This window comes from Vespula vulgaris, chromosome 3, assembly GCF_905475345.1.
Source record: "Vespula vulgaris chromosome 3, iyVesVulg1.1, whole genome shotgun sequence".
Taxonomy (NCBI): Eukaryota; Metazoa; Arthropoda; class Insecta; order Hymenoptera; family Vespidae; genus Vespula; species Vespula vulgaris.
In genome coordinates this window covers 1142091-1165982 of record NC_066588.1, presented here as the reverse complement: position 1 = coordinate 1165982, position 23892 = coordinate 1142091, and the positions used below count along the sequence as shown (strand labels likewise).

Here is a 23892-nt window from a genome sequence, read left to right as displayed (position 1 = left end):
GATCTTCGAAACATTTCTTTCGTTTCTTTTTTTCTTTCTTTCTTTCTTTCTTTCTTTCTCTCTTCTAATCAGGTTTAGGTAATATTACGAACGATTTATTAAATTCAGAATGGGATGATGTAATCCAGTATAGAAAATGCGTTAGCATGTAATAGGTCGAATGACATTTTGTTTCTCCACGTTATCATATAACGCCGATCTTATTATCTATTTATACTTGGTTAGCAAGGTTAAATATTTGCCGTTCATGCTCTTCTTTTATAGTCAAGTTCTCTAACGGGAATCGTAACGAAGACATAGACATAGAAAGAAAGAGAGAAAGAGAGAGATCGAGAGAGAGAGAGAGAGAGAGAGATCGTGAATTACGTCAAATATAAATCATTTCGTCTTAGTTTATTTGACACGCCTGCAGATTGCGTATACACGTTTACTATTAAAAAAAAAAAAAAAAAAAAAAAAAGAAAGAAAGAAAAAAATAATAAAAAAAGAAACTAAAAACCTCTAAATCGTTTGATATAATAATAACAAACAGAGTTTTGTGCTCTGCCTTCACCGATTTACTTGACTCTGATAATCGACGTAATCATGCAAGATTCCTGAAGCTATCGCTACGATGATACCAAATAAGACAGTCCTTTGAAACCAAATAGAATCGATTTTCATTTTCATCCTTCTTCGCACAGACTCGATCGCTTTATTCAGGTTTGAAACTATTTAACAATTTTAACATCGATATAAATATGAAAGTGTTTTTTGTTTGTGCATATATATGTATATATATATACATAGATATTTTTTTTTTCTTTTTCTTTTTCTCGATTAGTTTTCTACGTTCCTTCAGAAAATAAAATTACATTTATATACGTACACATGTTTAACGATATGTTTAACAAAACAATTCCACTTCGATAAATCGTTTACTATTAATTTTGCGAAATAATTTGCGTATAAATTTGTTATTTATTATTGTTTTACTGAGACGGACAATTTTTTTTTTTGGGGGCGAGACATTTAACAGAAAGAAGAAGAGAAAAAGTATAAATGAATAAATAAATAATTCGCGATACGATATATATCGAAAATTATCGAGAAAATGAAACAAGCGATCGAATCGACCTCCGTGAGTCAACTACGAAAATTCCGATGATACAAGTCGGTAATATATTTCTATTGTATTCTCTGAGGCATCGTTAACTGTTTAAATAGACAATCGATATAATTGTTACTATAATACATATATATCATCATTGCGACGAATTTAGATCCGTATCTATGATTGCAATCGAAACAATGATTCATATTACCTATGAACAATGATTAATGATTCATTATGATTTCGAAAGACTAGAGTTTGAAAGAAAAGAAATTACGTCCTTTGAAACGAACGAGGCGGTCGAATTTTTGAATATATATTAAAAAAAAAAAAAAAACAACAAAAAAAAAAAGATTACAAAATAAAAACGACAAGTACGCAGGAAAGCATTCTCGCGATCGAAAGGAAAGAAAAACGAATTTAATTCGACGGTCGATAAAGAAGATAATCGAGCGATCTTTCTTCCTCGCGATGAAATCCAAGATGGCGACGGTGTGAAGTACGGTCGATACAACAGTTCGAAATAGTGACGCGAGACGGCGCACTAGCGTCTACAATATGTCCGCCTGGTCGATAGAAGTCGGCGTGGCGCGGCAGGGAGTAGACGAGAGAGACACGAACTCTCTTTTCTCTCTCTGTCTTCTCGTTCGTCGTTTCGTCTGTCTCCGATTAAAAAGAAAGAGAGAGAGAGAGGGAAGGAGAGAAAGAAGGACAGATAGAAAACTGTAAAGAAGAGAAAGAAAGAATATATACACGATATAAATCAAAATAATCAAGGAGAGCGAGAGAAGCGAGTACGCGTGTGTCGTAAGTTTCGTGACGTTGGAAAAGAGAGGAGCTTGTCATTGACATCAGTAGTCAGTTTTCTCTGTGTGCTAATAGAGAGATAAGAGAGGAGAGATTGGAGAGTTTGATGTAGAGAAAGAAAAAGAGAGAGAAGAAGGTGACGTGTATAAGAGAGAAAGAAAGAGAAAGAGAGAATGTGCATTGAAACGACGATACGCGTTAGTGGAACGTATACTCTGGAGCCATTCTGAAAGAGAGAGAAAGAGAAGAGAAAGAGATAAAGAGAAAGAGAGAAAGAGATAGAAAGAGAAAGAAAGAAAGAGAAAGACAGAGAAAGAGAGAGAGAGAGAGAACGATTCTTTCGATCACGCTCGAGAAAGATGCGTTCGCGCGTACCAGTATCGCGGAGGACGACGACGAAAGAGAGGAGGCGCCATCGCGAATTCGTCGTCGGTCGTCGCGCGTGAGTCAGTCGGCCCGTCGTGGATCGTAACGGGCGGCCGCCACCACGTACAAGATGGCTTCGGGCGACAATGTGGACGCGATCGAGGTTGTAGAAACGAGTTTCGCCGGACCGGCCCAACCTGCGGAGGATTCAAGAAGGGCCGAGCAATCCGCCGAGGAGGACAGTGAGTATTATTTTCGATTTGATTTCCTTTCGTTTTGTGTTCTTTTCTTTCCTATTCTTTTCTTTTCTTTTCGTTTCTTTTCTATTCCTTTTTTTGTTTCACTTACGTACATCTCTCTCTTTCTCTCTCTTTCTCTGTCTGTCTCTGTCTGTCTGGCACTCTCTGTCTATCTCTATCTCTGTCTCTGTCTCTGTCTCTGTCTCTGTCTCCGTTTCGTGTTACTTTTCTCTCGTACGTATGTACGTCTGTCTCTTTCTTTCTTTCTTTCTTTCTTTCTTTCTTTTTACTTCCTTTCCTTTCCTTTCCTTTCTCGTATCGTCTACATAACCTATAAAGGACGACGGACGAAGTTAGTGAAAGAGAGAGAAAGAGAGAGAGAGAAAGAAGGATAGATGCACAAGTAAAACGAGTGAGTGAGTGAGTGAGTGAGTGAGTAGTGAGAGAGTGAGTGAGAGAAAGAAAGAAAGAGAAAGAGAGAAGGCGTGTACTACTATGCTGCTACTACACACTACTACTACTACTACTACTACTCTACTCCTACTCCTACTACTATTACTACTACTACTACTACTACTACTACTACTGCTACTACTATTACTACTACTATTATTACTACTACTATTATTACTACTACTATACTACACTATTAAACTCTCTCCAAAAAAGGAACACAAGCGTCATTCGAGAATTCGATATCCTCCGACTCTTCTTCTTTCATAGGCTCGACCCTGAACGAACTATAGGAAGGATGAACGATAGACTGAAAAAAAATATAATAATAATAATAATTATTATTATTATTATTATTATTATTATTATAAAAAAGAAAAAAAAAGAAAGAAAGGAAGCCGTGGCGTTGTTTCTTCGAGCTCTACGGGTGAAGCTCCGCGCTTCTCGTAATCCGGCTCGTTCTAGCACGATTTGACAGCTGATGGGTGTCACCCGTCTCCCCGCGTGCGGCACGCGTCTTCTCTCGAACGAAATCGATGCCTCGACCCCCTTCTCCTTTTACTCTTTTCCTCCCTCCTAACGACCCCCGCCCCAACTCCCCCTCCTCCTTCCCCCTCTCTTACCACGTAGACCTTTTCTCTCTCTCTCTCTCTCTCTCTCTCTCTCTCTCTCTCTCTCTCTTTGTAGATCTCTATCTCTCTCTATCTATCTATCTCTCTATTTCTTTCTTTCTATTTCTCTATCTGTATCTCTTTCTGTCTGTCTATCTGTCTATCTATGTATGTTGTGTCTATCTGTATATCTATCTATCTATTTATCTATTTATCTCTTTCTCATTCCCTCCCTCATTTGTCCATTTACTCGATCGCACAAATACCTACGAGCCAATATCGATAGTAAATTAGAAGAGCACGTTTTTTAGTTTCCCTTTTTTTTTTATTATTATTATTATTTTTTTTTCTTTTATTTAATTTAATTCGATTCAATTTTTACGTTTACTTTATTACGAAGTTGTTCGCGTAATGAAAGATAATTTGCCTCGGGTTTTATTGTCTTCTTTCTTCTTCTTCTTCTGCTTCCTTCGCTTTTTCTTCTCCTTTTTTTTTTCTTTTCTTTTCTTTTCTTCTTTTTCAATTTCGTTTAATTTTTAGATATACATACATGTATAAAATTTTTCGTAAAACAATTTTCTTTAGTATATCAATATGTAATGTAATTTTTATATGTGAAATCCTTTGCGAATAATTTTTTCTCCCTTTCTTTTCTTTTCTTTTCTTTTCTTTTTTCTTTTTTCATTTTTTCTTTTTCTTTTCTTTTTTTGTTCCATTCAATTTTTTACATCTACAATTTATCGTAACACAATATTCTCGAAACGGATAGATCGAGTAATCGAATTTGTCAAATGATTAACGAGAACGTCGGACGGTATATCGAACGATCGATTTTTTTCTTACAATTTTCATTCTAACTTTGTAGTAACAATTTGTACAATACATTGCAAGCAAATATATCAGATAATCGAATTACACAGAAGTTGTGCGATAATTACCGACGATTTATTTCTCTCGATTTTCATTACGATCGAAAATAATTTATCAAAATTATTATCAAAAATGTTCTACCATTTCGTTCTTTATTTCTTTCTTTCTTTCTTTCTTTCTTTACAAACTATGATCTCTCTCCCTCTTCTTACTCTCTCCAACACACGCATATATATAAATATATATATATCTTTCTCTCTTTTTCTTTTGGCACGCGCGAAAGTAGGAAGAAGGAGCATTGTACCGTTTATCGAGCCTACGTATCGACGTACTGCGCTCACGTTGCGTGCTGCTGACCGAGGATAAAACTTGTTAGAGAGAAAGAAAAAGAGAGAGAGAGAGAGATGATGGGAGTGAAGGAGAGAAGGGAAGGGAGTATGCATGTGTATCGGTCAAGACGATTAAACCTTAACCATGTCGCGCCATTGGACTCGACAAAGTTATTCTTGTTCTCTCGTAATCTCTCTCTGTCTCTCTTTTTTCTCTCTTTCTCTCTCTTTATCTATCCATTTATTTATCTATCTATCTATCTATCTCTCTCAAATGTCACGTTGGAACATAGTTATCCCGTTCGATTTTCTCGTGCCCTCTAACCGCGTTATTTTTTTCCCCCTTCCTACCCTTCTTTTTTCATCCTGTAAAGTCTATCCAACGATATATATATATATATATATATATATATATATATATGTACCAAAAGCTTTGATCGTTCTATCGTGCGTCCACGAGTATGAACATATATACTGGGTGAGTCTCTTAAAATGAAAATACCTTTTAATATATATCCTCTTTATATACATGCATATATATATATATATATCCACATATATATACATATATGTGTATGTATGTGTATGATACAAATTGTTGATAGAAAATGAAATTCCTTTCTCCGTCGGTTTTCTATCTCTTTCTACGTCATGCTTTTCAAAAGCTCGACAATTTTGGTCTCCTTTTAAATTTCGAATAATCTGATCCTTTTAAATGTTGTTTCCATTGAAATGACGCTTTGTGTGTGTGTATATATATATATATATATATATATATATATATTGGAAGTCATACCTCGGTGAAGGTTTATATAAATCCTTTTTTTGGAACGACCGACCGGCCTTTGATCTTTTGATCAAAGCCTTCACTGATCTCCATAGTTTACCCCCACCATCACCATCACTACTACTATAGTATAGTAGTATACTATATATTACCACTACACTACACTAGTGTACTCTATTATACTACTAACATCACATCCTATAAATTGAACCCTACGTTGTAAAAGTGCCTATAAATCGAAGGCTTCAAATTAAACTTTATGGAGTATATTGATTATCGATTACATTAAACAGAATTTGATTAGCACCGAAAATGGTACTCCGTTTGAACGTAGTCGATATTGATCCTCGGACTGATGAAATGAGAGAGAAAGAGAGAGAGAGAGAGAGAAAGCGAGAGAGAGGGGGGAGGGAACAATCGTTTCCTTTTAAAAATGGTGGAAACATGTTCCACCGGATGAATGAAAAATTCTATTAGACGATCTTTCTAACAATAAAATTTTTAATTTAACTGTAATAAAAATTAAATAAATTTATATGATCGTCCTTATTTAATATAAAAATAAAATTCTTCATTTATATATATATATATATATATTATTAAATAAAAATTTTTTTTTATATTTATATATATTTTTTCTTTAAATATTAAATTATATAATAAATAAAAAAATTCTAATGAAAAATGTACGATTTTTACAGATAAATCCACGGGGGAGAAAGTAGCGGCACTCGATGTAAGTATCTTTATCTAATCTTTCTTGTAACGATATATTTTTATTGGATATTCATCGATCATTTTCTCTTTCGAGTTTCGAGAAAAAAGAAAGAAAAGAAAGAAAAGGTAAAAGAAAAACGTTACTATTGACGCAATTACTTCGTTTACAATTCGAGACTTCCTTGACGTTCGAGAAATACGTACTCAGTTGTGCGTCAGGAGATAACGTTGCTTCTATCGCATTTGTTTTATCGTCGGACGACGTACATGTATAGAAAAAAAAAAGAGAGAGAAAGAACTGCATACAAAAAAGAATGAATTGAAATTGAAGAAATAAAAAAAAGGGAGAGAGAGAGAAAAAAGAAAGTAACAAAATTGGACAAATGTTTTTCTTTTTGTCTTTCATTTTTCTTTTTTGATAATTTTTCGAAAAAATATTACTAGAGGTATTCAATAAAAATGATCAAGTATCATAGCTGAAAAGAAAAAATAATTTAGTAGAAAAACGAAAGAGAAAATATGAAAATTAGAATATATTTGATTGGACAAATCTGTCCATATTTTTCCTTTATATATTTATATAATATTTTATATAATATTTTATAAATTATATTATTTTATTAAAATTATATATACCCTTTATATATTTTATATAATATTTATATAATATATATATAATATTTTTAAATCAATACAAAATTTTTAACTGCGATAAAAATAAAATTGAAGTGAGAGAAAATTCGAGAGAGAGAGAGAAAGAGAGGAAGTAAAGAACAAAATATATATAATCAAAATCGAACAAAATTCGTTTAATTCTTCTATTCTTTTTTCTTTCCTTTTATATAATATTTCGAAAAAAAAAAATAAATAAATAAATAAAAACCACGCGAAGACGATAAATGTCATCGTAGTCTAATAAGATAAGAATAGAATTGAAAGAAAAAAGAAAAATATTTCGCAATTGGACAATTCTGTCTCTCTTTTTTTTTGTTTCTTTCATTTTTTCTTCTTTTCACGTAGGTAATTCTTCTTGTTCTAATTGTTCGTAAAACGTAAATAGAGGATGATCGCTTGATAGTCCGTAAAATGTGAACGTGTATTAAAAACGAGACTCTACTTGCATAACTCTCGTAGTTATCGCGGTCGAAGGTGGGACGTAGTCGAGGAAGAATTAGGGGGGAGAAGAAAACTAACGTCGCTTCGTTAATCGTCTAGCGTAATACACCGACCTCGTAATCATAGTCCTAGTCACAGTGTTCGCCTTTTTTCTTTGTAAATTACATTCGAGAATCTACATTAGCTATGACGTAATATGTATTAACAAATATAAGATCTAAAACATTTTTATAATCGCTTATCATTGATCTTAACCAGATCACAATAATTCGATCAAAACCAAATCGATTTTATTTCTAATTATTTTTATTCTATTTATTTTTATTTTGTACATACATACATATATATATATATATATTGTTTGAATAAAAGTCAATAAAAATTTTATCGTAAATATAAAAATAATTGTTAAATCTTATTAGAATCGATTTTATTTCTATTTATTTTTATATAAAAAGAAAATTGAATATATTTTATCGGGATGATGATGTGAACAAAAATAGAAATTAATACGAATTTTACATTAATTCGTTATCGTTAATGCTTGTTATAATAATTTAATTAATAATTGTTCGATCTTATTCGTATCGATTTTATTTCTATTTATTTTTATACAGATATAAAAGGAAATTTTATATACATATAAGGTAATAATCTTACGTTAGTCTCTTATCATTAATCGGACAATAATTATTCGATTAGATTCTAATCGATTTTCTTTCTATTTATTTTTGTATATTTCTAAACGAAAATCATTCGGTAGTCTCGCGATAATATCTTATCATTATACTGTTCGACAATAATTGTTAGCTCCGATTCATATCGATTTTATTTTTAATCGTATTTCTATTTATTTTTATACGCGTATATCTATCTTTCTCTCTCTCTTTCTCTTTCTTTCTCTCTATATATATATTATATATGTATATAAATATATAGATACACGAAAATCAATAAAAATCATACTTCAATCTCTTATCGTTAATCTGATAACAATTGTTTCAAATCGATTATATTTCTAACAATATTTTCATTTATTTATTTATTTTTATTTATACCTATTTATATTTATATACATACGCATAAACAAAAGACAATGAAAATTTTACTATAATAAACATCTTATAATAATAAATCTGACAATAATATTTCGTATATGTTTCTAAGTCGACAAAATTTATTTCTAATAATTTTTTATCTATATATTATTATTATTACTACTGTCATTATCGTCATTATTATTATTTTCTTTTATATGTATGCATATATAAGAAAATCTTATTTACAATAAACAACGATTGATCGAATAATAATTGTTACGGATTATTGATCGAATTATCGAATCGATCGATATATTTCAAATAATTTTTATTCTACTTATTTTTCATTTGATTCTTTATTTCAACGACGATCGATCGGCCGGAAATGATTCAAAGTGTACATAGATGAGATCCGAGTTGGATAGTTCGACTTCCTTTTAATTTCCACGCGTTAAATCAGTTCTATTTCCGGACTTAAAGCGTCGATCGATTCGTCATCGACTAGACAAACAACTTTTCCGACCTTTCTTTTTCTTCTTTTTTTTTCTCGTTTTAATTTTTGCATTTCTCCCTCTCTCTCTCTCTCTCTCTCTCTCTCTCTCTCTCTCTCTCTCTCTCTCTCTCTCTTTTCATCAATAATATTTTTTATGTTTCACATAATCGCGATGACCATGAACCTTGTTTGTATACGTTCTTTCTGTTGAGATAATTATCTAGCTAGTAACTTAAGTATATTGGCTAGTAATATTTGATGAGTTTTATATATATATATATATATATATATATATATATATATATATCATGACGTAAGGAGATAGTAGACGGACAGTTTATTTTCCAGAACTCAATAACGCAACATGGCACGGCGGGACTCAAAACCCCTGCGGGGGTGTCAAGAAATAAATCGGAAAGGGAAAGGAAGATTGGACATCGTCGTGTTGGTGTGGGAGGTGAAATCACGTACAAAAAGGTAATTAAAAAATTTTGTTCATTTTTTATAAATATTACAACTAAATATCATTAATTAAATAATTAAATAATTAATCAATTGATATTGTTATTGAATAATAACATTTTCCGTATATAAAATTATTGTTAAATTAGTTTAATTTTTCTTTTTTTCTTTTTTTTTTTTTTTTTACATAAAACATAGACATCATTATTACTAGTATTGTTATGACATATATATGTTGATTAATTAATAAATAATATTTCATGTACACAAAATTATTGTAATTAATTTAACTTTTCTTTTTCTTTCGCATAACGCATAAACAGCATTATTATTATTATATAATATTATATAATATATTAATTATTTAATTAATATTATTATAGTGTAAATAAATTTCATTGCACATAGCATTATCGTAATCGTTTGGACATATTTCTTATCTATAATTTTTCTTTTTTTTTATGGAAATCTATAGATACAAACGACACAGATTATGGGATCTATACAACTTGGTATACAACATGCGGTCGGTGGTCTAGCGAGTAAGCCAGAACGAGATTTACTCATGCAAGATTTCATGACCGTCGAGACAACGAATTTTCCAAGCGAGGGATCTAATCACACCCCGGCTCATCATTTCTCCGAATTTAAATTTAAAAATTACGCGCCAATTGCATTTCGATATTTTAGGGATCTCTTTGGAATTCAACCGGACGACTTTTTGGTAATATATTATTTAATTCAAAAAAAGAAGAAAAAAAAGTTCGTTCGTTCCTTCATTTTTTTTTCTATAAAATCAAAAACATTCGAATTTAATTTTTTGTTTTATTTCTTTTTTTTTTTTTTTTCCTCTTTAGATGTCGATGTGTAGCGCACCCTTGCGTGAATTATCCAATCCGGGTGCTAGTGGAAGTATATTCTATTTAACGGAGGACGATGAATTTATTATTAAGACTGTACAGCATAAAGAGGGAGAATTCTTGCAAACTCTTCTTCCAGGATATTACATGGTAAAAACCAATGAAATATGTATTTACAAAGAGCATCTATCACACCTTTCTTCTTGCTCCACCCTTATTACGGAAAAGAAAGTTACAAAGTAGTTTTAAAAGTCGATTACTTTTTCTCGATGCTTTTTCTTCTCAAAAATTCGTAGTTAGACTCAGTTGTTTGTTTCGAACAAATAGACTCGTAATTTTACGATTTAACAAAAAGAAATTAATCGTTAAAGGTAATCGACTTTTAATATCGAACTTTCTCATCCCAATTTGATTTAATTAAACGATTAATCAATGACACGATCGATTTATCTCCTTTTTATCGTCTCGTATATTTCTTTTTCTTCTCATTTTTTTTTTCTTTTTCAGAATTTAAATCAGAATCCAAGAACACTGTTACCAAAATTTTTCGGCTTGTATTGTTATCGTTGTAACAGTAAAAATGTTCGATTAGTAGCTATGAATAATCTACTTCCGTCGTCGGTAAAATTGCATCAAAAATACGATCTCAAAGGATCGACTTATAAGAGAAAGGTATCAACTTTTTTCTTTCATATTTACTATATGAATGTAATCTATCAAACTTATAATTTCTTTCTTTTTTTTTTTTTTTTCTTTTTTGTTTCTACTCGTCGCTTTACAGGCATCAAAGATGGAAAGATCGAAATCGTCGCCAACGTACAAGGATTTAGATTTTATGGAACACCATCAAGAAGGAATTTTTCTCGAAGCCGATACGTACAATGCACTTGTCAAAACTATTCAACGAGATTGTCGCGTTTTAGAGAGTTTCAAGATCATGGATTATTCTCTTTTAGTTGGGATACATAATCTCGATCAGGCCGCGAGAGAAAAAGCTGTAAGCAACAAACGATCGATGAATACTTTCTTTTTTCCTTTTTTTTTTCTCTTTTACTATCGATTAAACCGTTTATAAACTGTTTAGCTACGATAACGAGTCATTATAGCGATCTCCGTTAAAAATTATTACCCGAGAGCCATTACAAGTCGTAATAATGGCGTGTAATAGCTAAAGGATGAACAAAAAGTATCATTATAGACCGTTCAACGAGATTAGACACGTCGAAAGACATAAACGAAAAAAAAAATTCGTGTTATAGATTCTAATCTATCGATTATCGAACGATTATCGATAATAATCTTATATAATTGAAAGAACGAATTGAATAATTTATGGGTCACATTGTTTTAATTAATCGTTACGTTATTTCACTTTATTCAGGTCCATAAAATGATTACAAAGTATTTGATTAAACGTAAGTACGTTCCTGAATCGATCAGGTCTTTGTTAATCGCGTTTGTTTACATCATCTGACTTCTTCTCTCGTTGGAAACAGACTTTTATAGAAATTTGTTGTCGGAGTAAATAGATGTAATTTAATTTCGTGGAAAACGTTTGCGTTCGTTCGTTCGTTCGTTCGTTCATTCGTTTATTCGCGTTTTAATAAATCAGATCAAGACGTTTGACGAGTTAATTAAAAAATATATTTTAATATTGTTTATTCGTTTATTTAGCAGGAACAAAGAATATCAGCCAGTGCGGACGACGAGATTGGCGATGTCGCCGGAGAGGGTGGTGCTTTTATACAAGCGGATAGAGAACGCGATAGAGAGGATAGAATAGGTGCTACGGCATTGAATCGATCGAGAAGCATAAACAGGCAAAGGTTGGTCGCTCATAGTACAGCTATGGAGAGTATTCAAGCTGAGAGCGAACCGATCGACGAGGAGGATGATGTTCCGTGAGTATTTTTTTACGTACAAATTTTTAACTCGATTGAGAGATTTTTTTTTCTAATTGAAATGTAAAAAAAGATTAAAAGTAAACTATCTTGAATGAACGACTCACAAAATTTTCCTTTCTAGAATTAATTTTCTTTTTGTTTGGATTGTATCTAGAACTATTGTTATATCATTAAACTTTCAAGAACAATTTTATTGAGTTGTAACTTTTCTTAGAAACTTTTGAAACCCTCTTGTTTGTAATATTTGGTAAATATATGATTGTCAAGAGTGAAAAGTATCTAAATGGTAAACATAAATTATTGTTTTTCTTCCTAGCAGTCCTGGTGGTATACCTGCAAGAAATGCTCGTGGTGAACGGCTGTTACTATTTCTTGGTATCATTGACATTTTGCAGAGCTATAGACTTAAGAAGAAGCTCGAGCATACGTGGAAGTCAATGATACACGATGGTGTAAGTTACAAATTTATTATATTACACTACGCTAACAAGTGTATGCGTACCGGTATAAAATATGATCAAATGTTTCTGATTGTCAATTTTGTTAGCGTTGTATTTTTGATTGATCTGATTTTCAACAATCAATGACAATATGAATATATATATATATATAAATATAAGAAGGATTTGAAAAATATTTTTTTCTTTTTCTTATACAGGATACAGTATCAGTACACCGACCAGGATTTTATGCTCAGCGTTTTCAAGACTTTATGGCCAAGACAGTATTCAAGAAGATACCTTCACGTAAGTACCATCCTAATCAGCCTCTACTAGCAAACTTGACGTCAATGTTAACACTAAACAAGGCTCATTCTTAAGTTCTGTAATTCTGTAAGTGAACCCTTCGATAGATTTATTATCGTGATGGCTATTGCTTTCTGGTTGATCTAACCTATCGTCGTTGTTATTCTTTTTCTTTTTTGCTCATTCTTTTTTTCTCTCTATTTATTTTCTTTCCTTTTTTTTTTTTTTTTTTTTTTTAATCATTTTCTTAACGTTAATCTTGAACAATTATCAACTGTGTAGTTATCTTTGTCAATTAATAAAGATAACACTCTACTTTTTAAAGTCATATTCATGAAGATATAAAGATAATTTGTTCTTAACTTTTTAACTATTATTGACTGTGATTATACATAATCTTTTCTGTCTGTAATAGTATATTCATATATGTATATATATGTATATACATGCATATACTGTGATTCAACCTTACGCAATGCTATTCGATGGCATCTTTTCTTTTTTTTCTTCTTTCCTTTTTTCTTTTTTTCCATAGAAATATCACTTTGATAATCGCGTATATGAAATGTATGAGGAAAGAAATTATTAAAAAAGAAAAAAGAAATAAATAAATAAAAGAATTAGGAAAAGACATTTATAAGGAAAATTAGGGAGTTCGATTATAAGAATGATAAAAGAAGAAAAAGAAGAACAAGAAGAAGAAGGAAAAGAAAAAGAAAAGAAAATAAAAGAAAAGAAAAGAAAAGAAAAGAAAAGAAAAAAAGAAAAGAGAAATCGCGTAATTAGTGTTATTTTAGCATATGGCTTTTCCAACGAACAACACGTACACATAAACGCACTCGTAGACGATTAAATTAAAATTAAGATAATTATCTTGGTACTTAAGATTGAGAAGAAGAAAAAAAAAACGCGCGCGCACAAACACATCAACAACACAAGCAAGACAAATTAAAATACCTATATAATGCAGTAAGCCGTAAGCTAGAGAAATTGTATTTTGTTTATCTCCAGTATTCTCGTTGTACCTAATCTCGTTAAATATGAAGAAAAAGAAAAAGAAGAGAGAAAGATAATTTTGATTACACGAGCTTTTGATCGATTAGCATGACTATGTCCTTTTCGGAAAGGTAACAAGTTCTTGTTTAAATGTTAATATTTCAAATGATATATATATATATATATATATATATATATATATATGTCGTTCAGTATAATTATTAAAAATCATATATATTGTCGACGAATAATTATTATCGGCCGATTCGATAGCATCGTATTTTAATCGTGCATTTATTATAAAAAAAAACTAACTCGCAAAGGAAAAGAAAGAAAAAGAAAAGAAAAGAAAAAAAGCAAGCAAACGCCTCGCGTATTTAAAAAAATATATATATATATATTTTATACTTCATCAAACGATCCTCCTTTTTCTTGCATAAAAAAAGAAAAAAAAAAGAAAAAAAAAACAGATTATAGCCGTCCAAAATGATATTCTAAGAAAAGATTCTAGAAAGTGGTCTCTTTTTCTTTTTAATTTTTTTTTTATCTTTGTGTGTGTTTCTTTTTCCTTTTGTTTTTTATTTTTTATTCTTTTTAAGGTAATGATAAACACACGGGACTTGTAGGTATCTGAAAATTTTTATAGATCTTTGGTGTTATATGTATATAGAGGAATATATATTATATAATTTCTTATATATATATATATATATATATATATATATATATATATATATATATGTATTTATCCGTAAATTTTATTCGAGCTGCCAAACCTGTAGATAATAACGTAGAACAAATACACGAGATTTCACAAATACAGTGATATTCAAATAAATAATATGCCATATCGTTAGGATTAATTTGTAGTGGTTTAAGTAGGATCGATAATTGTTAAATCCATAATGATATTTTCGGATACCTTCAGAAATTATTTAAAAGTAAAATGAAATAAAATAAAATAAAATAAATAAATAAAACAAAATTAAATCAGTACTGTATATATAATGTATTGAATATCTGGAAAATCTTAATCAGTAATCAGGTTATCACCTTTGGGTTTTGTATTGGTGTAACTAATTGCTAACACAGTACACATATACACGGACATATACGCATACTCACACACACGCACACATATATATATATATACATATGTTTTTATTTTTTTTTATCTTATTTGTTTCTGTTTCTTTTCTTTTCTTTTTTTTTCTTCTTATTTTTGTATATATATTTGTGTATATATATATATATATGTGTGTGTGTGTGTGTGTGTGTGTGTGTGTGTATGTGTATGTGTGCGTGCGTGTGTATGTATTATTTTTTATTATTATCTCGGAAACAAAACCATGTTATTCGTTTAACATTTTCGTCCGAAGACAGTATTTTAATATCGGTAATATGAAAAAAATTTTCGAAATAAAAAAATCATAGTTTTCGTTCACACTGGTGTCCACAAAAATATAGCTGAGTATTTAAAAAGCGTCCAGTAAATAGTTCAGTGATAAGAAAGAAAATTTTTGTGTTTGTTAAGTGGTATAAAGATTAAAATAGAAAAAAGAGAAGAAAAAACGAACAAACAAAAACAAAAAGAAGAATGAAATTTATCTTCAATTGTATTTCTTATGAATGTGTGGACTTGGTTGCATATTGCATTACAATATATTAAAAAGGAAAAAAAAAGAAAAGAAAAAAAAAGAAAAGAAAAAAAAAGTTCCTCGAAAAGTATCTACGTGCCAAAGTTTTGTAAGAATTTGATATATATTATATATTTATAATAATTGGTATAGTTCTTGAGGCTTCTCCTAGTACTAATTAATAACAATATAATTCCACAAAGTGCTTTCTATTTTTATTATTCATTCGTGAAATTGCAATTATTCACTATTAAAGCTTGTTACCGGAAAGGATATAGAAGAATGCACGAAACATTAATATATACATGTATGTATATATATGTGTCTATGTGACTGTATGTGTTTATATATATAAATATATACATAAACATACATACATATATATATATATACATATATGAGCCAATTGATTATGAAAAGTGGTCTAAATCATATATTTTTCAATCAGAACTATTCAAATATTTTGACATTTGAATTTGAAATATTAAAAACTTTGTTTTTTTTTTTTCTTTTTTTTATTATCTTCTTTTCGTAGAACAAATAGAGAAAAAGTAAGTATATTTATTCTTGAAAAATAATTCTTCTATGTAATTAAAAAAGAAGAAGAAAAAAAAGAATGTTAAGCATAACGTAAAACGTAAAAATAATGTCAAAGAGAAAAAAATATTACAAAGAAAATATAAGCGCGTGCAATTTTTCACTTGGATCATTTTCATAATCACCGACTCATATTTGTATATATTTATTATCGATTAAGAAATGATCTATAATCGATCGATTTAGGATCGATCGCAGGTAGTGTCTTCGTTTTCGTGCTTTCTATCGTTTTTTACAGATCAAGAGTTCCTCGTGACGTATGTGTATATATATATATATATATATATATATATATATATATATATATACACACATTGTCATAGATATAAATAAATTTATTTTTTGTTGAAATTAGTGTTATACATGTGTGTATGCGGCGAGATAGTTCAAAAAAAAACGAGTGAGAATGAGAGAGAGAGAGAGAGAGAGAGAGAGAGAGAGAGAGAAATGAATAGTAGAGATAGAAATATCTTTTTTATTGTTAACGTACGAAAGAACAAAAAATTAAAAATTAAAAAAAATTAGTAACAAGAATGATAAATAAATAAAAGCAAAATATTAAAAGGCATATTAGATAATAGAAAAAAAATAAATGAAAAATATTCAGCTATGAAATCGTACTGTGGACACCAATGTACAACATTTATATATACCATACATATATATATATATATATATATATATATATATATATATATATATATATATTTTGCCAATAAACATTTTCACGATTGATAATTTCATTTCATTTAAAGAGCCTACCCGCACTACTACTACTACTACTACTACTACTACTACTACTACTACTACTCTACTACTACTACTACTATTACTATTTAACACTTTATTTCTTTATCGTTCTCATTTTTTTTCTATTTTTTTTTTCTATTTCTATCGAATTAAATTATTAACAAAAATTATTAAAAAAAAAAAGAAAAAAAATAATACCGAACGCTAAACTCGTCCCTATACTACTTATTATATTAATTAACTAATCGTAATTATTTTGTGTGTTAACTTCGACCATAATCTCTCCTAGCATATCTTTCGTTGTCGTTTTAACTGTTTACATATATATATTTTTTCTAATTTTTTTTTTCCTTTCATTCTTTCCTTTCTAATCACGTGGATTTCTAACGCACATCATCGTCATCGTTATCGTCATCGTCGTCAATATCATCATCATCATCATCATCATTATCAATCATCACTCGTATTTCATACACCTTGCATACTGTCTTCGATAATTATTGTATATTTCTTGCGATGTATTCGTTGTTTGTGTTTTTCGTACGATACGTTTGAATTTTTTCTTTTCTTTTCTTTTTTCTTTTTTTTATTGTAATTTATTTTATTTTATTTTATTTTATCTTTTTATTTTCACTTCTCTATTGACGTAAATATATATATATACAGGATGAACTGAAAGTTTCTAGATGATTTTTAACGATCAATTACTTTTTTTTTTTTCAAGACTTTTCAAACTGATTTTCCTTTTTCTATTTTTATTTATTTTTTATTTTATTTTATTTTTTTGTTTCCTTTCTTCCAAATCGTAAAACTACGATACTAGTTTATCGAGTCAAAAACGTAATTTCTACAAATCTAATAAAAAGTCTTGAAAGAAATCGATTGGTTTTTAAAATCACATAGGAACTTTTGATTCGCTTAAGAACTTTTGGACTACCTTGTGTATACGTATATCTATATCTATCTGTCTATCTCTCTCTCTCTCTCTCTCTCTCTCTCTATCTATCTATCCATCTATTTATCTATCTACATATATACGTATGTATATATATATATATATTATATACATATACATATATATGAATTTTATATACAAATTGTGTTATGTCATTTTTCAAAACAGATGTACAGTATTGTTTAAAAAGCAATAGGTTTTGGAGAAAAAAAGCAACGTGGGACGACTCTTCGAAAAAAAAAAGAAAGAAAAAGAAAAAAAACTTCTCTTTATATATCCTAGTTTTTACAATTAAAAAAGAGATTACCATAGAAAGCCGAAAAACGAAAACAAATAAAAAAGAAGTAAAGAAGTTAATACTTACTCGAACGCGTGAGATTTTTTCTTTTTCTTTTTTTCTTTTTTTTAAAGCATACGAATGTTCTCTGTGCGTATTTATACATATATTTCTATCGAACGACGACGAATCTATCCAGCAAATACTTTATATTACTTATTTATTCATTCATTCATTCATTCATTCATTTATTTATTTATTTATTTATACATACATATTTCTTGTTTTGCTTTCTTTCTTTTATTTTTTTTTATAATTCTTAGTAGAAATTTGATGAGCCAAAATACCGAACTCCTCGCTTTAATATGTCTTTTATTCTCTCTCTCTCTCTCTTTCTCTCTCTTTCTCTCTCTCTCTCTCTGTCTCTGTCTCTCTCTCTCTCTCTCTCTCTCTCTCTCTCTATTTTTCTTTTTCTTTTTTGCGAAGCACAGAATTTTTGTTACTTTAAAGTAGAAAAGAAAGAAAGAAAGAAAGAAAGAAAGAAAGTTGATAAAACAGAAAACAATATAATCGGAAGAAATTAAAGCGATCGTTATGTTTTTTTTTAAAATGATTTTGCCATCAACTGAATACGGAATCAGCTAAATGTTGATGTTTCTCTGTGTCCCGTGCACTTCTTTCCGTGTCGACCCCAAATGAACCTGATCTGACCTGATCTGCTACCGATCGAAACTCGAAAACTCGAATACGAAAAGTGGACCTGCCTGAGATTAAGGGGAACCATCGCAAATTCCGTAACCTCGTCACCAGCTACATAGGTAACTCTGTCTGTCTCTGTTGGTCCGTCTATCTGTTTCAACATCTTTTATTTATTTATTTATTTATTTATTTATTTATTTATTGTCTGTTTGTTTTAATTTTATTTCTTATTTTTGTCCATTTTTTTTTTTTTTTTTTTTTTTTTTTTTTTAATATACATATTTTTTTCGATCCAGCTCTTTTTCTCTCTTCTTCGCTTTCTCCTCCTTTTTTTCAATTTCTTCTCTTTTTTTTGTATTTTTTATTTTTTATTTCTTTTACTATTTTTTTTCTTTTTTTTTTTTGGTTTTCTTCTTTCTTTCTCTAACTTGTATGATAGCCCGTAACGTTTGTTCCTTTATTCACACTTTTGCTTTTGTGTTCGTGCGTGCGTGCGTGTATGTGTGTCTGTCTGTCTGTCTGTCTGTCTGTCTGTCTGTCTGTCTGTCTGTCTGTCTGTCTGGCTGCTGTTGCGTACGTACGTGTGTGTGTATGTATGTGTGAGTGTATTCCCGTGTGTGTTTCTTTTTTTTCAAACGAAATATTAGAAAAACAATTTTTTTTTTTAAATTTGAAAATATAGACTCGTCTATCTTTGCTCGATGCATATACGATAACGCGGACGCACAATAACTTTTCCAAATCTTTTCTATTTTACACTTTTTTTTTCTTTTGTAATACTTTATCAGGCTTCTTAATCCTCCTATTCGACCTAGTTAATCGCTTTTATTAAAATATTTCACGTGAAACCTTAGTTTATTCTTTGAAAACACATGTGTATGTGAGTATGTGTTCATATGATTTGTGTGTATGATGTATGTATGTATGTATGTGTGTATGTACGTACATACGTGTGTGTGTGTGTGTGTGTGTCTACACATATCTGCATTTTTTCAATTCTTCTTATGGTTAATGAATGCTTTGAATACTTTTAATAAAAAATGTGTTGTAGTCGTTCCAATGTATTTTCTATCCTTCGTGTTTGTCTAAGTGTTGCTTCTTCTTTTCCTTTCTATTTTTCTATTTCCTTATAATTAATTAATGAAACAATTAATTAATTATTTCCACGTTAATCCATTACGTTAGTAGAGAACGTTCGTAATAATATATTATTTTCTTATCAACTTTGTCATGAGACATGCACATTACCGATGTAAAAATTTTCTAAACGATTTTAAAATTCGCTCGTAATATGTGCGTGCGTGTATGCGTGTGTCTGTGTGTGCGTGCGTGAGTATATGTGTGTGCGTATTTACGTGTGTTTATTTATTGAAATCACGACACGTGACGAAACTAATTCATATGACATTAGAATAAAGATCGAAGGATGATCCATCTATCAATCGCATGTTTATTTCGATCTAGAACGAACGTATCGTGTGTTCTATCTCGTTGATCTATTTGTTGATCTATTTGTTGATCTTTGTAGCTTTCGATGTGACTATAGTCGTGCAATCGTGCGAACCGCTTTTCTGATGATATTTAATATACAAGGATGGGCACAAAAGTTTCTAAGCTTACGATTTTTACAATCTCGAGGAAAATAAAATTGTAAAAAAGAAACAGAAAAAAGGGATTAATGATTCTTAATTGATCAGCTAGAAACTTTCGATCAGTGTCCTTGTATATCTACCCTTTTCTATCCTTTTTCTAATCATTTTATATATATATATATTTCTATCTCTATCTCTCTATCTTCTTCTATCTGTCTTTTTTTCTCCCCCACCAAACTTTTTAACACACTGCACAAAGCTCTGGAATAGTAACGCAACGTTCGAGACAAGGACAAAAAATAGATCCTTCCAGAGTGATCTATAGGATCATTCCCATATCCTGAATCGGACAAATATAAAAAAGAATATATATATATTTTTTCGTGCGGACCAGTGACCAAGCAGCTTAGCGTACAGACAGTTTTTTCTTTTTTTTTTTTTATATATATATATATTTTGTATCTTTTCTTTTTAATTTCTTTAATTTCATCTACAAAATTCTAACCTCCGACGTCCGCGAGATGACTTTTTTTTTTTTTCTTTTTTTTTATTTGTTTAAATCTTTAATATCGTGCAGCAATTAGTTTAGCCTAGACATATACCCCTCACCCATGCCCCTATGCCCTTGAAAATATCGACAATGATTATTATTGAAAGAAAAAAAAAAATAGTAATAACAATGGCGGATGTATACGATTCCCTATCTTTTAGGAAATTTTTTGACGGACGTTCACGATCACGTACGTACGTATATATAAGTATACTGTGTCTGTATGTATAAAAATTATTTTTGCGTTTTATATATATATATATATATATATATATATATATAAATATATATATATATATACACATATATATATATGTATAATATACATATTTATTGTTACTGACGATTTAAAAAAAAAAAAAATGAACACACAAGGCATGTGTAACGAGACACGTAGAGGATTAATAACAAAAAAAAAAAAAGATCATTAGAAAACTTTTACTAAGAGATACACTTTATCGTTAGATTAGAGCGATTTATTGTTGAGAGAAAAGCATTTGTTAGAGAATTAAGGCTTTTCTTTGGATGTTGTCGGCCTGAATACGTAGTTTGGTTCCTCGTATTATAATTCACGTATTAGATAGAAAGAAATATTTATAATTATAAAGAGAAGGTAGAAAAAAAAAAGTTTCCTTTTTTTATATCGTAGAAGTACGAAAAAGAAGAAGAAAAAAAAAACGGCAAGCAGGATTTAGATATTATACTTTATAGATATTATAATATATTAGTATATTACAAATATATCATAGTGTCTTAGTGATCACTTAGTGCTGTAGCAAGTGTACGACGAAAGAAATAATTTAAGAAATAATAAAAAGAAAAAAAAAGAAAAAGAGAGAAAAGAATCTTGCTACGGTACTGATGCAGCTTCAGTAGCGTACAAATCAGTGGTACATTCCTCGTTAAACAGGCACTCCTTTAACATTTAATCCAATTTTATTATTAATAGTTTCGATTTACACAAGGTATTATTATTATTATTATTATCGTTATTATTATGGTTATTATTATGATTATTATTGTTATTACTAATATTAATATTATTATTATCATTATTATTATTATTATTATTAGTATTATTATTATTATTGTTATTATTATCAAATGGATGTTTTGTTTTTAACAGACTTTATAAAAATGCAAAAGTCGTACGTGAGAGATTACAACAAATGTTGCGTTTTGTGTTACAGCACTGAAACATTCCCCTTCGAAGAGAAAAAGTATAACGAGGCCATTGAGGCCATTAGAGGGTGACTTCGATTCAACCGGTAAGTCCAAAACCATCATAATCGATCATACTTTTCGATCGATTTTTTTGTTTCCTCTCTTTTTCTTATCACTATTATCTTTCTCAATTGAGAATCGTTCAATTTCTATTTTAGAATCAAACAATTTTTATCTCCGCTTTTCGACTTACGCCGCTAAACGAGACATTCGTTTTCACGTTGAAACGTTTCTTTTGTGGAAGAGATAATTATTTTTTTCTCTCTCTTTTTTCTTTTTTTTTTTTTATCGATCTGCTACTCGATTAAATAAAAATATACAATTTCGAAATTATAATGAGTTTCAGCGTGAGAGTAAGATGCTCGAAAGTTGATTTTTGGAACGTTCGAAGTTTTTTCCTTTCTAATCGTATAGTCAGTCATTTTTTATTTATTTATTTATTTTTTTTTTTTATTATGTCTTATCAACTTCTTCTAAGGATAATTGGCAATTTATAAGAGTGCAAAGTATCATCAAAGTTCGTTATTACAATAGCAATATCTTTTACGAAACGTTCCGAAAATCGTAATACGTATAAAATACTTATTTACTATTACATAAGTCGACAATAGTAAATCGATAGGAAAACTCTTAAGTCGACGAATTTTAATATCTATAAAAATAATATTTTAATGGCTTTGCGCTGTTATATATCACACATAATATTAGCAAAGCACAGCGAAGAGGGCAGTAAAAAACTTAGAAGCGGCATTCCTCCCACGTTAGTACTACCAATATCCAAAACCTTCACTACCATCCCGAAATAAGATATCTTGGAGAGTTTCTGCGCTAAAGAGAGATAATACCACTTGTGAGCCAGTCCAAAAGGGAAGAAAAGAGAAAATAAAAAAAAGAAAGAAAAAGAAAAAAAAAACCTAATTCTCCAGCATCCTCCAACCCATCCACGAAGCTTTAAAGCTCTTTTAACATCCAGAAGAGAGCCCTTCGCAAACGGAAAAGAGAAACAAAAGCACCAAAAAAAAAAAAAAAAACAGAAAAAAAAGAAAACGAAAAAAAGAAACGAAACAAAAGAACATGTGTACGTATTTTGATTTTTTCTTTTTTTCTTTTTCAATCCAAATTTATACACCAACGCAAAGTTTTATCCCATAAATTATCATTGAATGCTACCAACCCTAATATCCCATGCCTAACATTACACGTTGAACCGTTAACGATGCATTTTCGTTCTACTTCACTTTATATATAATTTTTTTGTTTATCATTTCCATCATCATCACTGTCACTTATAAATATCGTTTACTTAACTATGGTTACTTATCTCGTTTTATTCCATCACGTTGACATTTTTTTTTTGCTCGCAACTTTACCTTCGTCGTTATCACCCTTTCTCACCCCTATTCCAGCTCTTCACCTTTCATCGGCCTATTTTGCAAGGAACCTATGCATACATTGCTTCTTCTCTCTTTCTTATTTATTTATTTGTTCATTTATTTATTTATTTATTTATTTATTTATTTATTTATTTATTTATTTTTCTTGTTCTTCTCTGACGATGAATGCCGATCGAATGCGAGCAATTTTTGGATTACGTCGTCCCTCTGTTTTTTTTTCTTCTTTCTTTTTTTTTCTTTTTTTTCTTCTTCTTTTTTCTTTTTTCCTTGGCATTACGAACGTCCCTTCCTCGAATCTTGAATTATCTCTAAATAATGCATAATATTA

At 29.8% G+C, this 23892-nt stretch overlaps 1 protein-coding gene across 11 annotated transcripts in view; it reads left to right on the top strand.

The window, feature by feature from the left end:
• The first annotated feature begins 1665 nt into the window (after nt 1-1665).
• The window catches only part of LOC127062395 (phosphatidylinositol 4-phosphate 5-kinase type-1 alpha), a 46070-nt gene continuing 23843 nt past the window's right edge, over nt 1666-23892 (top strand). For 3 of the 11 annotated variants that reach the window (XM_050990499.1, XM_050990494.1, XM_050990498.1), the window contains exons 1-12: nt 1667-2508; nt 6257-6291; nt 9270-9398; nt 9859-10107; nt 10241-10393; nt 10751-10915; nt 11025-11240; nt 11918-12144; nt 12464-12599; nt 12806-12893; nt 18861-18923; nt 22137-22214. In XM_050990499.1, coding sequence (XP_050846456.1) covers nt 2397-2508; nt 6257-6291; nt 9270-9398; nt 9859-10107; nt 10241-10393; nt 10751-10915; nt 11025-11240; nt 11918-12144; nt 12464-12599; nt 12806-12893; nt 18861-18923; nt 22137-22214 — 1651 coding nt within the window. In that variant the 5' untranslated portion in view covers nt 1667-2396. Of the gene's footprint in view, nt 2509-6256; nt 6292-9269; nt 9399-9858; nt 10108-10240; nt 10394-10750; nt 10916-11024; nt 11241-11917; nt 12145-12463; nt 12600-12805; nt 12894-18860; nt 18924-22136; nt 22215-23892 lie in introns of all 11 variants that reach the window. The other 8 variants (XM_050990500.1, XM_050990501.1, XM_050990504.1 and 5 more) reach the window with 6 other exon arrangements.